Source organism: Trichechus manatus, unplaced genomic scaffold, assembly GCF_000243295.1.
Source record: "Trichechus manatus latirostris isolate Lorelei unplaced genomic scaffold, TriManLat1.0 scaffold00006, whole genome shotgun sequence".
Lineage (NCBI taxonomy): Eukaryota > Metazoa > Chordata > Mammalia > Sirenia > Trichechidae > Trichechus > Trichechus manatus.
Window position 1 is genome coordinate 23,882,334 of NW_004443942.1, and position 25,314 is coordinate 23,907,647.

Below are 25,314 nucleotides of genomic sequence, written 5' to 3' on the forward strand. Positions count from 1 at the left end.
GTGTTATTTGCTGATGTTATCACTCTCAGATGTTCACCTGGAGATGTTCGAAGATCAGATTTATAAAGATACTAATAATAAAAGGCAATAATAATGAAAACTTAAAAAAAAATGGTATTCCACTTAAATCAGAACCGATTTATGACAGTGTTGTCAGAATGGAACCCCATTGTAAGCTGGGGAGTAGGGGGCTACCTGTAACTCGAGATGAGGAAACAATGGAAAAACCCTGCAATAAACTGAAAAGAATCACATTCTTTCTAAGAGATTTTGAGGCCAGAGGCATTAATGAAAAGCAGGAAATTCTAAACAGAGAACTATTTCCAAAAAATCAGTCATTGAAAACCCTACGGAGCATAGTTCTAACCTGACACACATGGGGTCACCAGGCACTGGAATCAACTTAACCACAAGTGGTGGATGGGTGGATGACATAAAACAAGACTTGAAAAAATGCTGGAAAATGCCATGGTTTTCAAGGATTCTTAAAGATGGTCTTCTCAAAAATTAATTTTTAGACTTGATACAATCCCATTCAAAATTCCAATGAAGACTTTTTTTTAAAATAAACTTATTTTAGAATAGTTTTAGATTTACAAAAAAAGTTCAAAGAGAATACAGGGAGTTCCCACCTAGCCAGCCATATACCTCCATAACCAGTTTCCCTTATTTTTAATACCAAAAAAACCAAACCTGATGCTGTTGAGTCGATTCCGACTCACAGTGACCCTACAGGACAGAGCAGAACTGCCCCATAGGGTTTCCAAGGAGCAGCCGGTGGATTCGAACTGCCAACCTTTTGGGTAACAGCCGAGCTCTTAACCACTGCACCACAAGGGCTCCTGAGATTACATTAATATGGTACATTTGTCACAATTAATGAATCAACATTTACAAAGACTTTCTTTAATTAACAAAATTTAATCTAAAGTTCATCCTGAAGAATAAACAAGAACAGTCAGAAATAATTTTAAAAAGAAATATAATATTGGGGGACATTCCGATCAAATATTTAAGCAGACTATAAAATTACAACAAAGAAAACAGTCTGATACTTGGACAGAAAGAGCCACACAGAGCAAAACAACAGAATAAAGAGTCTAGAAATGGATACAAGGAATTTAGTGTTTGATAAAGACAGTATTTGAAATCCATGAAGAAAGGGTGGGTTATTTAAAATGATTTGAGGACACTGGCTAGTCATATGGAAACAGATCAAATTGAAATCCAATCAAATAAATTCACACAAAATAAATATTTAAATATATGAAGTAAATTTAAAAATATACCAGAAAAAAAATAAGCACACTAAAAAAAAAAGTCTTGGGGTCAGAAAAGCCTTTCCAAGCATGATACAAAAGACAAAAACCTGAAACTATAAAATAAAAATTGATCATTTTTACTATAAAAATAAAAACTTCTGAGTGGAAAAATATAACCCATAAACGGAGTTAAAATACGAACCAGAGAAAACATCTGCAGAATATACGACAAGCAAAGAGTTAACATCCCTATACACAAGAACTTCTATAAATCATATTGTTACCAGATGAAGTATCCCAGCTCCTAGCTAAAGTAGGCTCCCACGCTTGTCCATGGAGTCTTTTCTCCCTCAAAGACATTGCTCCATCAATTCCACCCCCTCCCATCAGCAATTTTTCCCTCTCCTGGATTCCTCCCATCACAAAAAAACAAGCAGGTACTTCTCCTACCTACAACTAAATAAGTAAACTGAGACAAACAATAAAAATAATCTTCTCCTGACCTTCTTCCCCATCTAGTTAAAACTTCATTTCTTTGCTCCTTTTTGCAGCAAAACTCTACAAAAAGTCATCTTTATACAATGGCTCCAATTCATCTCATCCCATTATCTCTTAAATCCATTTTCATCAGGTTTTTGCCCTTTTCGCTAATCTTCCTAGAGATTTACAGTTAATAGCTCGGTAAACTATCTCCAGATATTTTTTCCCTGCAGATACAAATACGCCCCAAAATGGTTTTTAAAAAAAAAGGTTATCAACCAGGATCCCAACAGAAGGTCCTAGAGCGGGGGTGGGGGGGAGGAGAAAAAAATTCAAATTCATAAAAAGACCAGATTTACTGGTCTGAGAGAGACTGGAAGAACCTCTGAGACTATAGCCCTTAGACACCCTTCTAACTTGGAACTGAAGCCACTCCAGGAGATTGCCTTTCCGCCACATAATAGACAGGCCTATAAATAAACAATAGCACATGTGAGAAAAGTGCTCCTTAGAACAATCATCTACATGAGACCAAAAGGACAACGTATTTCCAAAAGCAAAGATGAGAAGGCAGGAAGGGGCAGGATAACCAGATGAAGGGAAATGGGGTAGTAATGGGAAAGAGTTCACACATTGCGGGGAGTGCAACCTATGTCATGACACAATTTGTGTATAAACTATTCAATGGGAAAATAATTTGCTCTGTAAACCTTCAGCTAAAGCACAATAAAAAAAAAGTTATCTTTGGATGATAAGATAATAGATGACTTATTTTCTTCTTTATAACATTTTGGTACTGTTTGAACTTTTTAATAATGAGCTTATATTATTTTTATAATAAGGGAGGAAAGCTATTTTTATTTTAAATACGGTCACTACCTTAGCCTTAAGAAAACACATCCGTGGCTTGTTTTAAAAATGAGGTGTTAGAAATAAAACTAGCATAGATGTACTTGTTTAGTTTTAATAGAAAAACACCTACTAAATGATGCAGTAGGTCCTCATTTCAGAGAACCATTTATTTGGATGACCTTTTATTAGTGTAGCTTCTATGGCAATGTTTTTGTAGCTAGAAGTTATCATCTTTTCATGGGCAGGTGATGGAGAGAAAGATAAATGGTGAGCAGAGTTGTCAAAAGAGCCCAGGATGGAGTTACAGGCATTAGAGGTCCAAAATATTCCTTTAGATCATAAATGATTATCTTTCACTCTTCTGATATGCATCTGCTCGTTCTAACACTAACACTAACACACACACACACACACCCCACTTTATCTTCCTAAGCTGAGATCAGGAAGTTTCAATAGCCCTACTTCATTTTCTTGAGCTGAGACCACCACACTCCTCATCTCCAATTTCACCCCCTTCCCTTTCCATCTTTCCTTCTTGGCTTCTTTTTCTGCTGATCTGAACAAACCCTTTATTTTTGCTCACCTTTATGAGATGAAAAAGGAGCCTGGATGGCACAAGTGGTTTGTAATCGGCTGCTAACCAAAAAGCTGACAGTTCAAATCCACCCAGCAGCGCAATGGAAGAAAAGCCTGGTGAACTATCTTACTGCTAGGAAAACCCTACGGAGCTCAGCTCTAGTCTGTAACGCATGAGGTCACCATGAGTTGGAATCGACTCAATGGCAGCTAACAATAGCAACAGTGAGATGAAAATAATTTCTAGCTTTAAAATAAAATAATTACAAACATGGCGTGGGGAGGATAAGTCTATAGAGCTCCAAATATTTTTTTTAAGTATTTTTAAGAGGCTGAGAATATCTCAAAAAGTCGATGCTTTCATGAGAGCTGGAACACAGAAAATGACCTATAAATATGCATTTGTTGAATTAGATTTAAGCTGAAGCCAGTAACTTTTTATAACAAAGAAAATGCTACAAATGTACATGTATGTATTCAAAAGGTACATAATATTAACAGTAGTCTCCCCCTAGGCTATTTGGAGCAGTTTTAATTTCCTTTTCTAAATAGTCTGTGTTTTCTAAATTTTCCATATAACAAAAAAACTGAATACATTAATTGAATACAAGCTCATAAGAAAAAGGCTGGAACAGGGGAGCACCTGGGGAGAGAGTAGCAGAAAGGTGAGAAGTAAAGGCAAAGAAGCTCCTGAATTAGTCCACTGTAAGTAAAAGCAGCAAGCTCTAAATCATTTCCATTCCCACCTTGCAAACCCAGGAATCCCATACTTTGTCTGCTCATTATAGCTAAGAGACTGCAGCCAAGTCCAATGCAAAGCAATAATAAATAAAGAACTCTAGACCAAATGTATCCATTTGAAGCAGGGAAGGTAACAACTGTTTGCTGGGAGGGTAGTGGAAGAGTACACTCAGGAATGTTGATAGTCACAGAGATGCTTTGCATCTCAAGCTCCAGGAGCCACTTAAAAGCAGCTATCTACTTCCAAGAAGTAAATCTCTTGGACGGGTACCTTATGTTCACGGAGCCTGAGAGGGAAGGTGCTGGGTTGTGTATTGGAACTCCCAGCCAACGAAGACAGCTATCTCTTTTGGCACAGGTTCCCAGGGATGAGACCATGTCTAGCGAGGATTTTCTCCAGATTCTACAGCCTCAGCCCTACCAAAATGCACAGCTTTGTTTTCACCAAACATCACTCATTGTGAGACTTTCGTTTTTCCTTTCAAGCACCCACAGGTCAAATACTGTGTGTTCACAACAGTCTGTGAACTTCTTAGACCGGCAGAGGGACCGTCCACTTTGCTCAGCACTCCTTTAACATTTCTATTGTGTTCGATTTCCCACTCCCCCTACCCAAGTCCCCAGAGAATAACTTCTTCCTTGTTTTAATAACTTGGACCACAGTCAAGGTTGATGTGTTTCTCCATTTTGCAGGATATTTTCTCCAGAAGAGACAAAACAGAGGCTAACAGTAACACAGACTTGTTAGCAGCCTTAGGAAATCAGCAGCCATTAAGAACACACAGAAAAAAAAAATTTTTTTAAAGAAATAAAAAACAACGCAAAGCATTATAAACAGATACACATAATGGTGGGCTCGCACTTAGAAAAATTCCCCTGTAATGTTTTTGCCCAGAACTTGTAAAAGTCTACCATCATTTGTCTTTGGATGAAGGGCAGAGTTGGAGTAATGGAAAGTGGTTTCATAAAATACTTTCTCTTTGACTTAAGCTGAAATAAGAAGTTCTCCCATTTGAGGTCATAAAAGTAGCTCTGATCTCAATAGGCATGCAGAGATTAGAAAGTGAACAAAGGGAGAAAGGAGGAGAGAGGAGTAAGTCATTGGGACGAGTACCTCCCCTCCCTACCACTATGTCACGTTTTCATTTCATTTTGCCCATGCTCGCCTTAAAATCCTGTCCCCATCCATTGTGGCACTGCTCCCTGCCACCAACTGGGCTATGTCTCCACGAACTGGCTTAGGACACAAGTAAATAAGTCTATTCTTTGTGGAGTCACCTTTTTCTAAAGTAACATTTTCAAGGAAAGAGGATACGAACAAGTATTTATGTATTGGGGTTTAGTCTGAAGTACATGATCTTTTAGTAAAAAACTGAAACTGCCTCGTTTTTATGTGTGATATAGAAATTATTTTTCTTCTCCAAAACTTGAGTCAGATCTCCAGTTTTCCTCTGTGCTACCTCGTCAGCATGATGTTTCTTACCATTGACTTCAAGGAGTCAAGACACTACTCATAGATTAAATGAAAAGGACAGTTCTTTTTCCTTATCTTCCTCCATGGCATATCTTTTCTGAAATGTATTTTCCAGATTAACAGTATTTTCATACCATGGCTAAAGAAAGTAAATCCAATTTCATAGAGAATAATGACTCCTACTCAGATTGTGTTTCCCCGGTGGAAAAAAAGCAAATATAAGCAAATAAATATCTCAGTACTCCTGCCTAAGCCCAACTTTCCACTGGAATTATTGATTCAGCTGAATCCAGGCCTCTGCTGCTCATGGGCTTGGAGGAGAGAGCTGAGGAGTCATCATTTTTAAGAGCTAAAAGAGAGGCAACCTGTGAATCCGTGATATATCCATGGGTTGTAAAATCGATTTAGGGCATCACAATCAGCATTTTTTACATGACATAGAATAGAGTAGGATATATCAGTGTGGACAGCATGTAGTAAAAGCATCATCTCAAAAATCTGTTTGTGTTGTGTTTGTATGCATGTGTGTATACTGACTCTCAGTGTAAAAGGCATTTCTAACTGTGGGTCACAGACTAAAAAGTTCAAGAAGCTCAAACCTAGGGCCCCAGGTCCTGAAGTTACACAGAAGTGGATTCCAACATGGCTCTGCCAATTACTTGCTACATGACCTTGGTTAGGTAGTTTAACGTCTCCAGTCTCCTCATCTGAAAAATGGATGTGATCATAGTATCCTTGAGGTTCTGGTGAGATCAGATGGGGAAATGTATGTAAAGCCCGTTATTCAAGGTCCAATAACGTTCACACCACTCCTTAGATAAATGCTCAGTTGACAAAATGGAAGCAGAAGTTAGCTGACCTACAGTATGTTCTAAAGAGATAAATCCACAGTGTGTGAGAAGATGGTACCAAATTAGACAATTGTAATTTTTTGCTCTCTGAAGAGCTGCTCTTCTATTGAGATAATTTAATCCTTTTTATATGGCTCTCTGAATGAAGCTAGTATTCAAGAAATGCATTTTTATTTCAGAAATCCTTTTTTGAAATATAGGTGATAGCACAATAAAAACTCTTTTGGTTTTTGTTTGTTTCATTTTGCTTTTCTCTTATACAGGGTTGAACAAAATAAATTATTCAAACTTTGTGCTTCATCCTTACAATATGGCTTCTGACTCCCCAGCAAGCAACTAATATTACATGTCTAAAGACCTTAAAAGATACCAAAATTTATCTCAACTATGGAAAGACCCAGATTCAAATACACACCAAGATTCCTTTATGTGTAATTTTTATAATTACACAAACAAACCCTGTACTCCAGCATGAAGAAATTTAAAAAATTGAAATGTACTGCTCCCTTCACAATCATGCTCTATCTTTTAGTTTGGAGAGAGTTATTGAGCTTTCTGAGTAGAAGAGAGGGAAGAAAAGGAGAGGATTCAGAAAGAATGATGGGGCCAAGAAGCCAAGAAACATAAAACGAGTTGAGAGTAGTAAGAAAAACAGGATGCTGAAATTGTCAGCAGCCCCTCAAATGAAAGTGGGGAGAGAAGCAATTCAAAGCAACTTCGGAAGGCTTTTTACTTCTGGGTCCAGAGAGAGGTAGTGGAGATTTGGATAAAATAGAAAAAACTGCGTATGCGGTAGCGGAGAAGGATATAACAGCAAGTCTCAGGAGATGGAAAACAACTCTACTGACGTTGAAAGGATGATCCAAAACTCAGAACTGAGCCAACAAAAGAAAGAAGGAAGAAAAGAGGGAGGCTAGATTTGGAGGTTTAAGCAGAGAAAATGAAATCAAAAGAAACAGCCATAGAAATGTCTCCGGGTGCAGGCTATAGGGCCAAAAAAAGAACCAAGTATTTGGGAACGAAAAAAAATAAGTCTTTACAAAACCTAGTGATGGACTCAGGGTAAAAATTAGGTGCTCCTTGACAGATCTAAAGGTAAATAGAGAAAAAAGCAAGTAGTATGACTGCAAGACTTGACTGACCTAACAGGAACATGTGTAATGCCACAAATTTAGTATTTTGTGAAACATTCTTGAGGAAAAGAGCAAAGTTCCCACTGTATTATTTTTTAAAATTGTCTTCCAGGTTTATGTTGATGATAAATGTCACCACCTCCATTTTCTCCCACAGCATATCTAAGATAAACAAGAAGAGGCAGACAGAGAGAGAGAGAGAGAGTTGGATAGATTCTTCCCGTCCCCGTGGCACCAACTGCTACCCTGATTACCCATTGTCAGTCCTAACTCCTGCATTGCCCAGGTGCCAGTCAACAAGGCCTACGTCATTTGCTCTGCCATCACCGCATTGTCCACTCACTTGCTCTGCCCTTCTGTCCATTTCACTGAGCTGGAGCTCCCAGCAGCAACTCTAGAAGAGAAGAAGAGGCGAGGAATGGGGAATGGAGCATGCATGCTCTGGCAAACCCCCCAGGATCCCAGAATCATATGAGAAGCCACTAAATACACAGAGATGTGAAGCTATGTGTCCAGTCAAGAATGCTAGCTCCCCAGTCCCACTGGGGTCGATGGTGGGGTAGAAGGCACGACAAGGAGGCTGGAAAGAGCCTGGGCTTTGAAATCCAACCTGTGCTTGGAATCCCAGCTCTGACACTTAACTAGCTACATGAGCTTGGGACATCACTTGACTCTCTGAGCTTAACTTACTAGGATAACAGTACCTAGGCCTCCTAATATTAGGAAGATTAACTGAGGTAACCTAAAAGAGCACCTTAAACACAGTAGGCACTTCAGGAGTGTTGTCCTATTTCCTGTCTCCTCAAACTTGTTGGAAACCTAAAAATGAGTTATTTTACTATTGAAAGCGCAAGTCGCGTCTGCTTGCCTTTTTTCATCCTCAGGCGGGAAGAGCAGCCCCTACCTATGTTTGACAGCTGTATTCTCCCTATAGTGGTTGTAAATCAAGTGTGAAGAAAGCCTATTGGCATGACCGGGTAGGTATGAGCATGTCTGACTTTGGACTGTCCAAATCATCATCACTCAAATATGAATTTGGGTCCTGGACTTTGTACACCCAAAGCACTTTTTGATAAGATAGTGTAGCAGTTAACATCTATGATATCACTACCAAAATAAACACTAAACAAAGTTGAATTGATACAACTTGGAAGAACTCCAAATTTTTTAAATAAGAAAAGACCATATTAAGTGTTCCCATTATTCTCAACTCCCCTGGTCCAGACAAAAGCATTTCCGTATTCATATTCCTGAAAATTTACTACTACTAAACACAATCCATCAATTGGGGGAGGGAAGAACACATCTTAACGCTACAGACAGTCATGCCCATTCTTCTAAATCAGTCCTTTTTTCATAAGTTATAAGCACCTTTAAAAGGGTTCAAACAGGTGTGAGTCACTGTTTAACGACAATGGAATAGAGAAGACCTTACCCCTTTAATGTAGCTCCTAAATTCATCTGATTCCAGGTCATGCATTCAAGCTGGGAGGTCATTTGGTATAAATTGTCACTGTTAGAAAAATATCCAGAGTTAGAGACACATAACCACAAAAAAAATGCATGCGTTTTTTCATAAAGCAATGCAGTTTTAACTTTTCGTTATAGTAAAAGTCTCCACGTTTTCCAGTGCAACAGAGCATGCGAGTCAAATGATTTTCATTTCATCCCACAGATCTCTGCAGTTATTCACCTCAGACCCAGAAAAAAGGATGTGAAAGTAATTTGGAAGCCTTTAAATAAACCTCAGGATAGCAAACAATGAAGTTTCTAAAGAGTTATTAAAATCTTTGAGGGGAAGAGGCTAAAGGGAGTGAAATTTTTTGAAAGGCAACACAGGCTGGATAACTCAACATGAAAGTTAAAAGCCTGGAGCTGAAAGTAAAAAGACAGCAGATTAATTATTCGTGAAAAGGCCATTAAGTTGTTTTTATCAAAAGGATAAGTATCATGTGGATTATGAGGGTCTGAAAAGTCAAAGAGTGATGGGTGAGGGGATGGTCTAATACCCAAGGATGTGCAAAGCAGAAGAAAGAGGATTATGAACTCTATGCACAACTGAAGGAATCGTTACAAGTTTTATAATCCTGGTACAAATCAAACAGAGTTAAAAGAAAATCAACTCAACTCTCTAATGTTCTTTGAGGAGAGACAATGGGTGATCAGCTCATCACTCACATTAAGACCCTAAGGGAGAAAATACACCACCATGTAAACCAACCAAAAGTTGTTCACTCCCTTTTATACTCACCTCATTCTTATAAAACTAGCACATAAATCAATTACCAGAAATCTACTATATTACTAAACTCTACTAGGAATAAATTTAGGCCTGAACTGAAATGGTTAATTATGATATTTGAGACCCAAGAGATTAATGGTTTGTCTGGAACCCCTTGGTCTAAGCACACTGCAGAAGAAATTTTTCACTCTACCTTCATGGTAAAAGTGAAAGAAGATAAGAAGTTTTCAATATCTAATGTGCAATATCAGATGACAAATCCTGGACAATCTCCATCTCGTCATGACATTCCTTTGGGTTGCTTCATCAGGAAAGGCAACACCAAATCTCAATTAAGAGGGTGTTCTTGTCAGGCCAACCAAACTGGGAACGCGTGGAGGGGTGAGGGAAATTACAGCAACTCGAAATAAATGAATACCGTGCTCACTCTCTCAGAATAGCTTGATAAATCATACTAGAGTCCATCTGACTCTCATGTAATCACTCTGAAAATTATTTGGAACTCCCTGGTGGTGGGTACACAGGATAAGAAGGAAATCAGATTGCAGGAGGGACTTTTGCATATGAAAAGTGAACTGACTTCCAACTCGAAATATGTGTAGTTTCATTAGTCAGTGTATATCTGGACCCCATCATTCATCCCCATGTCTGACTGGCTATTATGCTACTACAATATCCTACATATCAATGAAAAAAATTATTAGTTTCTCCTGCAGCTTCCCCATTTGCAGCAGCGGCCCGTGCTGGTCTGTGCCACTACATTTCGCAATTCCATGAATTCTTGCTGTAAGGCCGGTGTAATTAATTCCCGAAGGACCCCAATTTTTATTAGAAGTGCCAGCCTGCTGCATTTACCACAGGAGAGTTTCGTGAACTTTCTTTGGGCTGACAGTTCATTAATAAGTGGCCTCCTCCACATCTCTACTGGTTTTTGTTCTCCTGCGCCTTTTCATCAAGCAATCCATTTATTAATCTGGACATTAATCTCAGCCAACAGGCATTGTATTCCCCAGGCAGCTCTATATTTTTGTCACTAATTTTTAAAAAATTGTTCAGCAACTAAAATCACTCAGCCCCAGCTGACAATTTTCCTAGGCCCTGTTGGGATGTGGGATCTTTCTTAAATTTATTTCATCCTTGCTTATGAGTAAGAAAATCACTGTAATTTTCAAGAGGGCTGGGAAACAGGATGAGTGACAGAAGTTTACACACACTGGGTAATGAGTCCTAAATATCTAACTTTATGATTTAGGAATTTTCTCACAGACTTAAAGAACAGTTACCTGATTCCTAAGGGTCTCTATAAGTCACTCCAAAGTGAAAATATTTTAAGGGCATTTTCTCAGCTCCTGGAAAGCAAACTTTGTCAAATACAGGGTCCATGTCTTACATATATCCTATGTATCTTCTTAGTGGATGCTTAATAAATGCTCTAGATCTGTGCTATCCAATATGGTAACCACTAGTCACATGTTGCTATTGAGCACTTGAAATGTGGCTAGTGTCACACGTTAAAATTTGTCTCTATTGAGTTAAATAGAATATATTAAAATTAATTTCATGTTTCCTTTTTTATGTGACCACTAGAAAATTTAAAATCATGTATATGGCTTGCTCTATGTTTCTATTGGACTGTGCTGCTCTTGAGCAAATCAGTTAATCTCTCTGTACCTCAATTCACTCATCTGCCAAATGGGAATATCTTAATCAGTCTAACCTTACAGGGATATTGTAAGGCTCAAACATGGGTAACATCCATAACGGTTCTTTGAAGACTATATCAAAACCAAGAAACCAAACCTGTTGCTGTCCAGTCAACTCTGACTCATAGCAACCCTATAGGACAGAGTAAGACTGCCCCGTAGAGCTTCTAAGGAGCAGCTGGTGGATCTGAACTGCCAACCTTTTGTTAGCAGCCATACCTCTTAACCACTGCACCACCAGGGCTCTGAAGACTATACAGATGATATACATATATATTTTTTCTAACCTACCCTTTTTTGCACAGTACTTTCACACATTATCAATACTTCTCAAAACTTGGTGCAAACCAAAAACCAAACCCCCTGCCGTCGAGTCGATTCTGACTCACAGTGACACCACAGGGTTTCCAGGGCTGTAAATCTCTATGAAAGCAGACTGCCACATCTTTCTCCAGTGGAGCCACTGGCGGTTTCATGATCCCCACTTATCATATGAGGACTGAGGCTCAGAGAGACAAAATCGTGTACTCAAGATCACAGAGCCTAGTGCTGGCTTGCCTTCCATACTTCCCCACCCCTTTGAAGGCATCCTGGTATTATTTGGCCTTGGAGTCTCTTCCTGTCACTATTATTTACAAATAATAACAATAATCATACAGACAAGAGTCCGTAGGTGAAAGGGAACATGGTGGAGAGAGCACTGTGACCTACTCTGTCTCCAGAAAGTGACAAGATACCCAACACATCCTCTTCAGCTAGCTAAGGATGGCGTGCCAAGATCCCAGTAGGAGCCCTACTGTGTGATTCTAGTTGTCCTAATATAGTTCAACCTCCAAACCCTCAGAAACAGAAGGTGGGGAGAGGTGATGGGGGAGAAGGACTCTCAGAAAATCCCCAAGCTACTAATAGGTTTCCTGAGGCCAGTGATAGGATCAGAGCACAATTTTAACCACATCCTGCCTACTGATGGCTAGGCTCCTCAGCCTGGCTGGCACAACTGTCCAGCTGGAAGTCAGTGACAGCAGTGACAATAACCGCTGCTGGGAGAGAACAAAATGTGAGCTCAGACTAAAAATACTGGGCTCAAGCACGCTCACTCAGGCTCTGATCTCTTCGGGCAATCAGTCAACACCCAGTTCTCATCGTGGAAGCCCACGGAAAGAGGCAGCACTGTTCAAGGAATATATAGCCTCTGGCAAATAAAGCATCTAATTATTTACTAACCACTGTAGGTGTCAACCATCTCATTCCCAGAGGAGCTCAGATAAGCAGGTGGTTTGGCTCAGAGCAACCACAGTGGTCACGTAGGCATTTCAGCTCCAGCCATCTAACTCTGCCTGTTCGGAAGTGAACTCTGAAATTGCAGGCCACTGAGATATATCCCAAAAGTCATGACGTCCTTTTTTTTTCTTTTTTTTTTTTTTTTCTTTTTTAAGTAGATCTTTTAAAAGAAAAAGTCACTTGTCTTCTATGGAACAAATGTTTGAAGTTGGAGGCAAGGGAGAGAGGAAAGTAACTTCTATAACTGGGATTAAAATAAAAGGAAGTCAGTCCTAGCAAAAAGGGGAACTTAAAAGGAAATCAGTAGTAGATCATATAGAGTTTGTTTTGGCCTGGACTGCAATATTACTGAGTTCTCGACCCCTGCCCAAAAAAAAGGAAGAAAAACTTCAGCTATTATCTGGACTGAAACTCCCCTACTTTTCAAATGCATGTGTGATTCAAGCACATTTTCATCTTTAAGTGTATTTACTATATTCAGCAGAACAAGGTAGCAGAGTTCATGTTACCACTGGAAGGGAACTGTTGAAACTTGGGTTTCAATTTGGGTTAACTCTGCCACATACTTGCAGACTGGCAAAGCCGCATCTTGGTAGAAGTAAAGAGTGGCCCCCATGGGATCCAAAAAAAAAAAAAAAAAACTAAACAAGGAAAAAAACAGAGATAACTGGCATCTGTGATGAGAATTCATGATGTTTCCAGCTTTTGTTGTAACAGCTCTGCCCCACACCAGCAGAGGGACCTATATGGGTTTACCTCTACCTGATAACCCCAGACTCATACCCAAAGGCTGCTGCCAGACTTTCACGCAGTCCTTTTCCTGTGCTCTTCCTTCTGAGGCGCCTTGGAGGCTGCTAGCCGAGAAATTTCTGCACAGCAGGCCACGGTGAATAATTATTTTACAGTCACTCTCTTGGTATTGTAATTTCTCTCAAGCTCACCAGTGAACCAAAAGAAAAACCCTCTGGGGATTCAACTTCTATAATAAACTCTTGGTCAGCACAAAAGTTACAGAAATATTTGAAACGAGATTTTTCCCCCTCCCTGGAGACAAATCCAATTCAGGCCTGTGGCTTTGATGGCACTGCCCACCACCCTGGAGACCATTTCAAACCTTCCACCTTCGTGTCTACTTATGTAAGAAACAAATATTAGCATCTCACTAATTTAAAATATCGTAAAAGTATACATGGATCCACAAGTGAGAAGAGGTAAGATTAATCACGATTTTATTTTCTTGGGCACAGGTTAAACAGGTTGTCTGTGCTGAACGCCCATCTAAAGTGTGGATCATGCATTGTCCCACTGACCTGTGAATCCCAAGATTCCCCAGAAACTTCCTGGTTGATAAAGAGGTTTTTCTCACATCTAAACTTCCCACCTGAAAGGCAATCTACTGGTAACAGGCTCCACTGTCAACTTTATCATTTGTGAATCATCAACATTCAGTTAGAAATATTCAAACCAGCAATTATTGCTTCCAGGGCTGGAGCAGTTTTATCTGCTATGGGGCAAAAGGACTTGTTGTCAACTGCCATAGAGTTGGCCAGGCTCACGGCAACGCTACGCACAACAGGATCAGACCATTGTTAGTCTGTCTTGGTCTGGAAGCTCTGCTGAAACCTGTTCAGCATCATAGCAATATGCAAGCCTCCAGTGACAGACGGGTGGTGGCTGAGCTTGAGGAGCATTGGCCAGGAATCAAACCTTGGTCTCTTGCATGGAAGAATTCTACCACTAAACCAAGATGAGATACCCTCGTTAAAACTGGCAATACAGTTGGTTAAAGAAGGATATACAAAACTAATAAAAGACTAAAAAAGAATGGGAAAAGACTAGAATGTCCTTAAAAATCAGTGTGTGGGGAATATTTTTCAAAAACAGTGTCCGTTTCAAACTCACTGTGAGGATGAATCCGTGAAATAGGCTATAAGGAGGTCAGCAAGCAGAAGAAGCAAAGGGGGCTTGTGGAAGAGGGTTCAAGGAATGAGAGCAGGGAAGGCCCAGCTAGCTGCCTTTCCCAGGTAGAAGGGGGGAAGAAAGTTTTTTAGTAAGGTCTGACTTAGCTATATTCTCCCCACAGGAGAGCATGGTATCCACCGTTTCCTGGAGCCTTGCCTCTAAGCAAGCACAAACCAGCGTGGCCCTGAAAGCAGTTGTTTCTCCTGGGTGTGGACGGAAGGGAAGAAGGTCCCTCTGTCCTGGGATTCTTTAGGTGCCTGGACTGAACTTCCCCCCAGTGTTCACAATCAGTAGTAAAGGTGAAGCTGGAGAGCCTAGAGTTTGAAAGGTAGACGGCTGCTTTGGGAGTTAGGACTTCAAGAAAAAGTTGAAGTCTGTTTCCAACATTGTCCACTAGTGAAAATACTGTCCCCCAAACCACTAAGCAATTTCTGTTGAAAGCTATCGGTAAAACTAATGGGTAACGGGACTTTCTTCACAACTGTGGGAAATAAAGACCCGTGAGTGAGACCTGGAACAGATGCCACCTTGGGAAACAGAATGACACTTAGCCATCAGAAGAGGCAGCAAAGTACGGTCGGTAGGAGGATGGATTCTGAAGACTCAGTTCCTAGTTTAGACACCAACTCTGCCTTTTACTGTGTGACACCACACAAATTAACCTCTCGAAGCCTCAGTTTCCCCTCTGTAGAATGGAGGTGATAATACATTGCCTATCTCCAAGAGTCTTTATATCGATGAAATGAGTTAATACTTGTAGAGTACTTAGAATGGTGCCTTTTTTGTTGTTGGGTGCCACTGAGTTGATGTCGACTCAGAGTGACCCCATGTAACAAAATAGAACTGTCCCATAGGGTTTTCTAGGCTATGATCTTTAGGGAAGCAGACTGCCAGGTCCTTCTCCCGTGGCACTGCTGGGTGGGTGTGACCCACCAATCTTTAGGTCAGTGGCCGAGCAGAGACTTTATAAGCGGAAAAATCCAGGTGGTGAACTGAGTGGCCTCGAATCCCTCAGTGGTTCAGAGCACAGACGGGCTTTGAAGTCAGAGAGTCAGAGGATAGAATCCTGGCTCTGAGTCTCACTTGTGATATCAAGTCCCAGAACCTGCTTCTTCATCAGTAGAGATTATACCATAGCACTCACCTCTTCAAGTCATCAGGATTAAATGAGACAACACATGAGTGAAGAATTTAGCACTGTACCCAGCAGCACACGGTGAGCATGCAATAAATCTTAGTTATTGTATTAAAGAGACTCATGCTCTCGTTCAGCTACGATTGCTAGGTGAGACATAATTCTGCCCACCTTCAAGGTGTGGTGAGCAGGGAAGATGGGAGACCAGTTCCTGTCACTTCCCATAAGGCTTTTCCTACTCACTACTGTTCACATCCACACACAAATGTGTGTAGCTGGAACTCCTCAGTTCTGTTACCTGAGAGGAAAGAACTGTTCAGGGCACAAGGAGAGAACTAGAATTTTGAAAATCTCCTCAAAGTAAAATCGCACAGTACTGATTATTCAGTGTTGGTATATATACCATTAAAGAGTACTGGTGGCATAATGGTGGTGCAATGGTTAAGTGCTCAGCTGCTAACCAAAAGGTTGGCATTGGAATCCACCCAGCAGCTCTGAGGAGAAAAGGCCTGACAATCTACTTCGGTAAAGATTACAGCCTAGAAAATCCTATGGGGCAGTTCTACTCTGTCACATTGGGTCACCGTGAGTTGAAAATGGACTCAGTGCACCTAACAACAATATATATACCATTACCTTTATTTCAGGCTGGGAAGGGAGACTAGATCCCAAGACTGGGGAGAGAGAGGCTTGCGGGGAGGAGTTGAATCTGGGCAGGCCGCCTCAAGGGGCCAAATGCAATAAGGCAAACAAAATTCAAGCAAATCGTTTTGAGAATGTCCCAATTTTAGACGGAAAAGAAAACAGAGCTAGAGAGAGATCCTGATTTCCAAGATCCGATTACGGTAGATCTGCCAGATTTTCAGGTCAAAAGGAAAGGTTTCCAAAGTTACCGTGCCCGGGGCGCACAAAAGTAGAAGGGGTGCGGCTCTGTACCTCTCTAGGAGTTCCAGCGAGGGAGAGCGCCCCATAGGAGGGACAGATTAGTCCCAAGCTCAATCTCATAAACCCAGCGGGGACATTGGGATGGGCCCCTGCGAAGGCTGCTGCCCATCCTCCACCTGCGGGACGGGAGGTCCCCCAGACACGGCCGGGAGGTCCCCCAGACACGGCCATTCTCCCACCCAATCTCCCAGGGCAGGCGCTTTTCCTTCCTTCATTACCTCACTGCCTCCTTCCCTTGACGTCAGCCCCGGGTCCGCGCGGAGGGGCGGAGGAATGGGGGATAGGTTTGAGGCAGTCGGTATCAGGATCCCCGCAGCACCTCGGGCGGGGGGGTAGGGTGAGGTAATGCGCGCCCAATGGGGGCTGCAAAGGTCGTGCGCCGCCACTTCCCCCTCCCCGCCCCACCTTCCCGCCCGGCGCGGGCTGGTGTGCACCACAGTTACTAGGCAACCCTATCGGAGGCGCGGGACGCCAGCCAAGTTCACCCAAAGTTGAAGAATAAATTTGGGGAGAGAAGGTGGAGGGGAAGCTAGATCCGGGAGAAGGAAGAAGGGACGGGAAAAACGCTTGGAGGGAAAAGTAGCTGATCTTCCACCTTCGGAGAACAGGAGGAAGGGCCTGCGCGCGCTAGCGCAGTCTCCCCGCAGGGCACTGCTGTGACCACCGTCCCGCACAGTCCCGGGCCCGCCCTAGCTAGTCACCAGGGCGCTGGGAACGACACCTACTAAGCGCAGCCATAGCTGAGGACTCTCGGTGACAAAGGGGGGAAAAGGCTGCGGCCGGAGGGGATACGCCCTCGAAGTAGTCCTTGAGAGTCTGGCCAGTGGGCCAGTGGGCGAGGAAGGGTTTGAGGAGTGAGAAAACGGAGTGGGAGGGGCTCTGTGTTTAATCTTTGGTCGGGAGGAAGCTAAAATCTTCCCAGCAAAGACTAAGCTAAACCAAACGCGTTGCTATCGAGTCGATTCCGACTGATAGCGACCCCAAAGGGGAGAGAACTGTCCCATAGAGTTTCCAAGATTCGAACTGCCGACCTTTTGGTTAGTAGCCGAGCTCTTAACCACTGCACCATTAAAGGATGGTTTAAAAAGTAACTTCTTAAAGCGCCATTGCTTCTTCAGCTCCGAACAGTAATCGCTCTCATTATATTCAAGTGAGAACGACGAAGAGACAAGGAAACAAACTTCTTTCAAATAGGAGCGGAGAGATGATTTACTTAATTTGCTCTAAGGAGCCTGGTGGGCTAAAGGCGCCCTGTGGCGCCCAGGCCCTGCAAGCCCGCGGGCCGGGCGAACCCGCGTCGGACGTTCTCGCGCTCCCTCCCGGGTCCGGGAAGCCTGACACGGTGACCTACCTGCTGTAGGGCGTCCTCAGCAGCAGGGCCTGGCTGCCTGTGCAGCTGTCAGTGGGGGTGTGGCAGCCGTAGACTGGGGGCGGCACGGAGTACTGCTGTTCGCCTGCAGAGAGTCAAGGAGGGCAGGGTGAGCGGGCCCCAGACTGCCAGGGGTGAGAGGCCGCGGGCACTGAGGAACGTGGGTGGGAAGATCTTCATCCTGGAGTGGGCCCCTAGGCTGAGCTGAGGGCACTAAGGCCTGGATCCCCAGACGGGCAGAGCGACAGCGTCCACATCGTAAAGAGCTAAGCTTCTCCCCTCACACTCCCTCTGCAGTCACCGGTGTTGGGCCCAAAAGGCCCTCGGGACTGGGCACTGGGAGACTTGGTGGAGTGACGCTGTCCCTCACATACTACGGGACTGGGCAGAGTCAGTCTTTTCTTTCAAACAGAACGGAACTGGGCTAATTATTTCTAAAGCCCCTTTGGATGTCCTCTTCTGCCACGGGCTAGAAATTCCTGGGGGGCGCGGAAGAAGGGAAAGCGGACCCCCAGATCTTTTCTGGCTCTTACCCAGGGAGCCCTGCTGGCCCATGGGGTCCTCGTGCTTGAAGGAGTGGTTGGGGAACTGCGCCGCGTGGTGCGAGGGCGTGTGGCCGTAACTGGGCGTCCCGTCGAAGGTGACGGTGCTGTATCCTGCGGGCGCGACGGGGAGAAGCACAGCGTCAGCGGGTTTTCGGGGAGATCGGGGCAGTTGGTCTGAACCAGAACCCGGGCGGAGGAGTGCGCTCCTCCCTACCCAGCATTCGGATCCCTCGGCGCGGGTAACCAGCCCCAGCCTCCAGGCCTTTCGGCGGGAAGCCGGGCCCAAGCCCGGTGGTGTGACCTCAGGACATAGTTTCACCCTGACCTCGCGGCCACTTCCTAATTTATTTAAGCCGTCGTCTTCCTTGGTGACTGTCGCTTTTGCACCGATCCCACGGCAAGTTAAGCACAAAAACCGTCGCCTGCTCGGGGGAGAAAGCTGTTCTCCCCAAAAACAAACACCGTGGCTCTCGCGCCGGGGCAGCGCGGGCGAGGGAAATGAATCTGCTCGGTTGACCCCGTGCTGACTCCGAGCTGTAAATCAGGGGCCCGCGCACCAACTTTCATTAATTACTCTGGACCAGTTAAGCGGCTTGGGCTTTCAATGGGGAAGACTAATTACCGAGTAATGTTATCTGTCTGGGGCTGCGAGACCTGACACCACCACACCTAAGGCCTTCAGGAGAGCTGGTAAGGGGCCCGTCCAGCTGGGCCCGCAGGCCTCGACCCTGAACCCTCCTCCTGCCCCCTCGGACACACCTGGCGCCCAGCAGGTCCGACTCTGACCATTTCTGTGCTGGTAACCTTCCTCCCGCCCCTGGCCGAGAAACCGGTTTATTTTACAGTTTGCTGGACACGGCAGTGTACAGGTCCTCTGCCTCAGTTTCCCTGCCGAGAAACCGAAGGCACTATCTTCCCCACGTCTCTGAAGGTAGGAAAAGGAATGTGGAGTTAAGAGATACGCTCTCCTGACTGTATTTAAGTTGCTTTAAATATATGGTTAGTTTCTTGAAAACTGTTGCTACCTTTTCGGGAAAAGCATCCTCGAGTTAAAATAAGGATTAGACCTGGAGCCCTGAACTCCAAAGTGGGGTCCCCTCTAACCATGTGCAAGCTCCATAGTCTCTGGCCTGAGGTCCAGGCCAAGTGGGAAGGAGAGTGGTCCCGGACGCTGACACCGACACCCTGCGCCCTCGGCCACCTCGCCAGCCCCAGCTCCCCTGGGCCAGCGACCGCGCGGGGTCTGCAAGCCCCAATCAATTCTCAGGAGAGGGCAGACGGCCCCCGCTCCTCCACTCTTGCTCCAGACATGATCAAGGCTCTGCAACAAGTGTCCGCGAAGACTTGGTCCGGAATGGACGAGAAAGGAGGCTATTCACACACACACACACACACACACACACACACGCATCAAAAACATGAAACAAAAACAAACAAAAATCGCGAGCTTCTCTCCCCCTCCGGGACAATGGAGGCACCGCCCTGAGTGTGGTATGTCAGAGAGAGGTGCCGAGGCAGGGGCGCAGAAGAAGGTAGTAAGTACCGGTCCAAGGCAGGCCATGTCTCATGCACCGCAGGCTGATGACTTAAAAAGCCACCACCATTTATTATCTGCATGACCCCAGAGGTCCTCCATTTCTCGCATGCTAAGTGGGCAAAGATAACCCCCGCCCCGTTAGGTCTCAGGCGTGAGTGAGCTAACTTAGAGTCTTTCAGCGACTTCCTTTTGGTGGCGGAGGCCCTGTTTGAGGCCTCCAGATGAGGTTGCTAACGAAATTTGGCTGTGGTCACCTTATTTTGCCCAGAAGGTAAGCCGAATTTCTGAAAGGGCATTTTTCAAATAAAGGGGAAGGCAAATTAGAAGCGACAAAGAAAGTGTCTCTAGACAAACCCTTCTCCATCCTGAGCCGAAGAGCCGGCAGTGGCCCGGGCACCTCGCAGTCCTCAGAGGCGGACTCTGCAACTGTCAGTGCGCGGCGAGGACCGTCGGTCCCAGGCTGCAGCTCCCGCGTGGGCGGCTTCGCCTCCGCGCCCCAGCACTTGGACCCAAGGCTGCCTGTGCCCCCAGGAGGCTCCTAAGCCCCCCTCCCAGATAGGACACGCAGACCCCGGCGAGCAGGAGCCGGCCTCAAATCCCCTCCCTCGGGTCCCCGCGATGGACAGTGGTGAAGGAACAAGGAACCTGCGGGGAGGAGGGAGGACTCTCTTAATTAGGAGCTTATCGGGCGCGGGACTGATTAGAACGCGCTGTCCAGGGGGCTCCGCGCCGGGCTTGGCACCGAGAGATCGGGGGCGGCGGCCGGGGGAGGGACAGCTGCCGCGGGAAGAGGCAACATGTTCAAAGGCTCCTTGTACAGAGCTTGGAGGGAAAGGCTCCGGCGGCCAAGGTAGCGCCTTTCCCACGGTTAGTCCCGGCCGGGGAGGGGAGCGCAACCTTGACCGCGCTGAGAGGCCAGAACACACCCTGCGCCTCCCTCTCCCGCCCGCTGCTACGGAGGAGCCCGGGAACCGCTTGTGCTAGCCCAGCCTCGAGGAGCTAAGGAGTGGGATAACAGTAGGATCAGCCTGGAAAGTGCTCAGAGGGAAACAGAATGATTGTTTAAAATGATAACTCGGCGGCTGCAGGCGGGGTACGGAAAATCTGTTACCCAACGAAATGCCCTCTCCCTGTGTGACCGAAGGGGGCGCCCCTGGCCCTCGGGCTGAGCTGGTCTCCGCACGAGACCCTGGGTGAGCCTGGCGATCCGAAGGCCTCGTCTGGCGCTCCAGCGGGGCTGAGGGCTTAGGAGCTGACTGCAAAGAAGTCATTTTTTTCTCCCTAGGCCCGCATTTACTCTGGGCCTGCCCCGGTCCTCCCCCTACCTCTGCCCTGACAACCTCCACAACCCCCACACAGATTACAGTGGGTTAGGCGTGCAGTCAGTGGGGCAGAAGAAATCCATCTCAACAGTGGGGCCAAGATCCCTGGAAAAGTAGGTACAAATAAAAAGCCTAGAATGGTCTGGGCTCAAATCCCAGCTCTGCCACAAACTGAGACTGTTGCATACCTAATCTCTCAGAGCCTCGATTTCCCCAACCAAGGATAAGAGGCTCTCCAGTACTTGGCTGCGAGCTTCTTGTAAAGGTTTTAGAGGAGTATTACTTGTCTTAATATTCAATCCCCAGTACCCTGCACAGTGCTTGGCACAAAGTAGACAATAAACGTTCGCTGAATTAATGTTTAGCGATAATGTTAGAATGCCAGCTGTAATATTTAAGAAACAAAAATGAACATTCTTGAAAAACCTTTTAGGGGAGGAAGGGAAGAGGCCTCGCCTGTGGGCCATGGCTAGGCCGACCTGACTGGGGACAGGGATCCAGAGAGAGCCTCCCTGCTCCCCTATCCTCTTCCCTGGAGTTCGGTCTCCGCGCGCTGATGGCCATTCCTACATTTTGGGAGAGGACTGACGCCCTTACCTCCCCCAGCCCAAGTATCAGCAGCGCTCAGATGGCGGAACTCCGGGAGCTTTGGAGTTCCTTGTGGGGGGTGGGGGGACCCCCAGTAATCCAGAGAATAAATCCGGAATCAGGAAACCTCGAGTGCCTGCCCTGCTAGCTGATGCCGGGGCTAGGCTAGAGCGGCTTCTCCCATCCTATTCTAGCTCCCATCTGCCGAGTGAGCCCAAAGGGCTGGGCGTGTTCTACCCATTTATGTTTTTATTGCAGGAGAAAACCAAAGCCCGCAGACAGAAACCCTGGTTACAGGCTGAGACCCTAGTCTAGGGCGGCTGTCCATCCGGCCTGTCTCCGGTGGAGGCGAGGAAGGGGACAGGGAGCTCATTCACCTGCCGGTTCCGATGACCAGCTCCCAAGCCCATTTTTTCTGTGGCAACCGAGCCTGTCTACTCAAGAGGAATCCGGCCCCTCCCCCTGAGTGTAGTGCCCCGGACTGCGAAGCCAACAGCCCTGTGCCCTACGCCGAGTTGATGGTATCCTGGGCACCAGACCTGCCCGCCCTCAAGAAGGCTGAGTACAGGAGTTCAAATCGAAGCAACTGAGCCCAGGTTCCCAAAACCGCTGCTGAACCTAGATGGACTCAAAAGATAATGGCAGAATAGTATTTTCCGCCCCAGGTGCTTAAATCAAATAGCTTTTTAGGCCTCTCGAAACAGCACAAATCCACACACTGGCTCTCATCACACACCTGCCTGCCAGTCGCGCTGTTTCTGGCCCAGTCATCTTTACGTGGGCCGCCATTTCTGTACTTAGAATCTCAAGCCGGGAAAAGTCGGGTTTCTGCCAGGTCGCCCATCTCAGCCCTCCTCTTACAGATGGGGAAACTGAGACCTGGAGACTTGCCAAAGTAACACCAGCCTAATTCAAGGTGGCACGATTCTGGAACACTAGATTCCGAACTATTCAGCCTGATACGATCGCCACTAAGCAGCTCTGACATCCCTTGAGTTCAAAACACTAATTCCATTTCCTAAGGACCTAGAATGGAGAGACCTCTTGGGTTGGCCTGGGGTTGGTTCCTCCACGAGTTGCGGATCCCAGATTCCCCTGGCGAGGAGGGGAGAGCGGTTTCGGTTTCGCAGGACCTCGGATGGGCCAGGTGCTCCCGGCTGGACTAAGGGAAAGAAGGCCTGGAGAGACGCGTTTAGAAGGCGCGGGCGGCGGCAGGCAGTAGAGAGCCATTCTCTGGCGCCTCGGACATCCTGCAAACCTTAAACACTCAGTTCCTCCCTGCCCACGCTTCTCAAAAACACCCCAGTCCCTAAGGCTGCGTGAATTTTTGCTCCATGAAAAGCGTCCGCCACTGCGTTAGCAAAGCGTTTCCTAAGATAGAGCGTCAAACTGAATTGGTTTAGGTTCTCAACCGTGCAGAAATACAACTAGAATAAATTCATAGACTGTACTACAGAGGTTCTGCACGGGCGGTTCCGCCCTGGCCGGGGGAAAGAGGGTGTGCGGGCGCCCGCGCGGGATGTGAAAACATCCAGCCATGTCCCTCCGTGTACAGGGGCTGAAGACCGCAAATAAACTGTCCTTATTCTCAGCCCTGGGTGTTGGGCCCCGCGTCTACGCGACGAAGACGTGCCCAAGGCGCATGAAGGCCGGTCCTCCAGCCTCAGTCCACTACCTTAGGAAGAATTCGATCTCGCTTAGCTCAGAATCTGATAAGCTGGGTTCTCGTCCATCTCCCGAGCCCCCGTGGCCGCGGCGCCCCACCGCCTGAGCCGGAACCAGGAAGAAATCCACTACTATACCGCCTTATGCGGAAGCCTTAAGTGGACAAGGACATGATTCTGGGAAAACCACTGTTTAGTGGCTGGACTGTTCATTTACTCGTTCTTGCGTTCCATGATACTTATTGTGCACCTACTGCGAGCCAACACCGTTAATGGCCGGGGTGACTCCTGAACATCTTCGCGCGGCAGAGGCAGCAGAGGCTGCTCATCTCGCGCTGGTCCCACTCCGAATCCTATCTAGACTTCTAAAGCCCAATGCCGAGGTTGGGCTTTGAATGGCAAAACCTCTTCCTGAGGCGGAGCTTGAGACTGCACTGGTTCCCCCGTGGGGACTCGGAATCTCCCAAGGTCTGAAAGGGCCCCAGACTGCCTCCCGGCTCAAGCGAACAGTCCGGCTCCCCGCCCTGCCGTGGAGGGAGTCGGCGGTCGCTCCTTTTCCCGGGCATTCCCCTCATCTCCCCCGCCGGCCATCGCTTCCGCTGCCCTCGCAGCCCTCGGGGAGGCAGCTGGGTAAAAGTAAAAGCTGGGGACCCGGAAGGCGCAGGAGAGAGGAGAGCTTGCGCGCGGCGAGAGCCCCGGCGCCAGCACCCCACGAGCAAGGGGCGCTCCCCGGCCGGCTTACCCTGGTTGCGAATAGCGGGCTGACTCTCGAGGCAGCTGGGCAGGTAGGGCGCGTTGGGAAACATCCTGGCCTGGCCAGAGGGCGCCTGGCTGGGCGGAGGAGGACCGAAAGGTCCGTAGCGACAGGCTCCGGCGGTGCCGGTGAACTGGCCCGAGAAGTGGACGGTGAAGGCGCTCAAGCACTGCTCCTCGTGCGGCTCCGCGCCGCCCCAGCTCGGCTCCTGTTTGATGAAGGAGTGAGGTGGCGGGGGCGGAGGGGGCGGCGGAGGAGCCGGTGGCGGGGCCGGACCGCCCAACGAACCGTAAGCCGAGGCTCCTGGGGGTGCGAAGTCCAGAACCGGCGCCCACTGCGTGGCGCCGCTCACAGGCAGCGCGCAGCCGCCGCCGCCGCCCAGCGAGGGGACGGCTGGCAACAGCGCGTTCAGGTCCCGCACGTCGGAGCCCATCTGCTGCGGCTCAGCCCCGGACGCCCCGCGGCTCCTCCGGCCCTGCAGACGCGCGGCGCTCGACTCGGAGGCGCCTAACTTGGCCCAGGTGCTTCCCCGACCCTGTACTCCCGGCTGCTCGGTCCCGGACCCCGGACTCCCGGCTACTCGGGCTGCTGAAGGCACCCAGGTCCCGGGCGGAGCGCGCGCGGAGATGCCGACCTCGGGGCACACGTGGAAGCCGGCTCCTGCGGCAGGAGGAAGTCCAGGATCGCAGCGAGGAGGCAGCGGGCCCGGGCTCCTGGGCTGCGGGCCCGGCTCTGGCTGGGTGAGTGGGTGGGTGAGTGGGAGGGAGGGCGGGAAGGGGAAGGGAGGAGCGGGCAGGCGGTCGGGGTGCTGAGAGCCCCCCGGTGTGGGCGCTACCTTGAACTCCTTACCCTAGCTGCCTAACTGCCCCCGGCTTCCCAAAGCTCAAATAAGAGGGGC

At 46.9% G+C, this 25,314-nt stretch overlaps 1 protein-coding gene across 3 annotated transcripts in view; it reads right to left on the reverse strand.

Annotated features, from left to right (window-relative positions):
• WT1 (WT1 transcription factor) overlaps nt 1-25,091 on the reverse strand; it is a 50,707-nt gene extending 25,616 nt beyond the window's left edge. Inside the window, exons 1-5 of one of the 3 annotated variants that reach the window (XM_012557309.2) lie at nt 24,405-25,091; nt 18,540-18,662; nt 17,989-18,091; nt 8,805-8,882; nt 7,713-7,763 (exon numbers count right to left, since the gene is read on the reverse strand). In XM_012557309.2, the coding sequence (XP_012412763.1) occupies nt 7,713-7,763; nt 8,805-8,882; nt 17,989-18,091; nt 18,540-18,662; nt 24,405-24,849 (800 nt within the window). In that variant the 5' untranslated portion in view covers nt 24,850-25,091. Of the gene's footprint in view, nt 1-7,712; nt 7,764-8,804; nt 8,883-17,988; nt 18,092-18,539; nt 18,663-20,442; nt 20,453-24,404 lie in introns of those variants that run through there. The other 2 variants (XM_004369760.1, XM_004369761.1) reach the window with 2 other exon arrangements.
• Between the last annotated feature and the right edge of the window lie 223 nt (nt 25,092-25,314).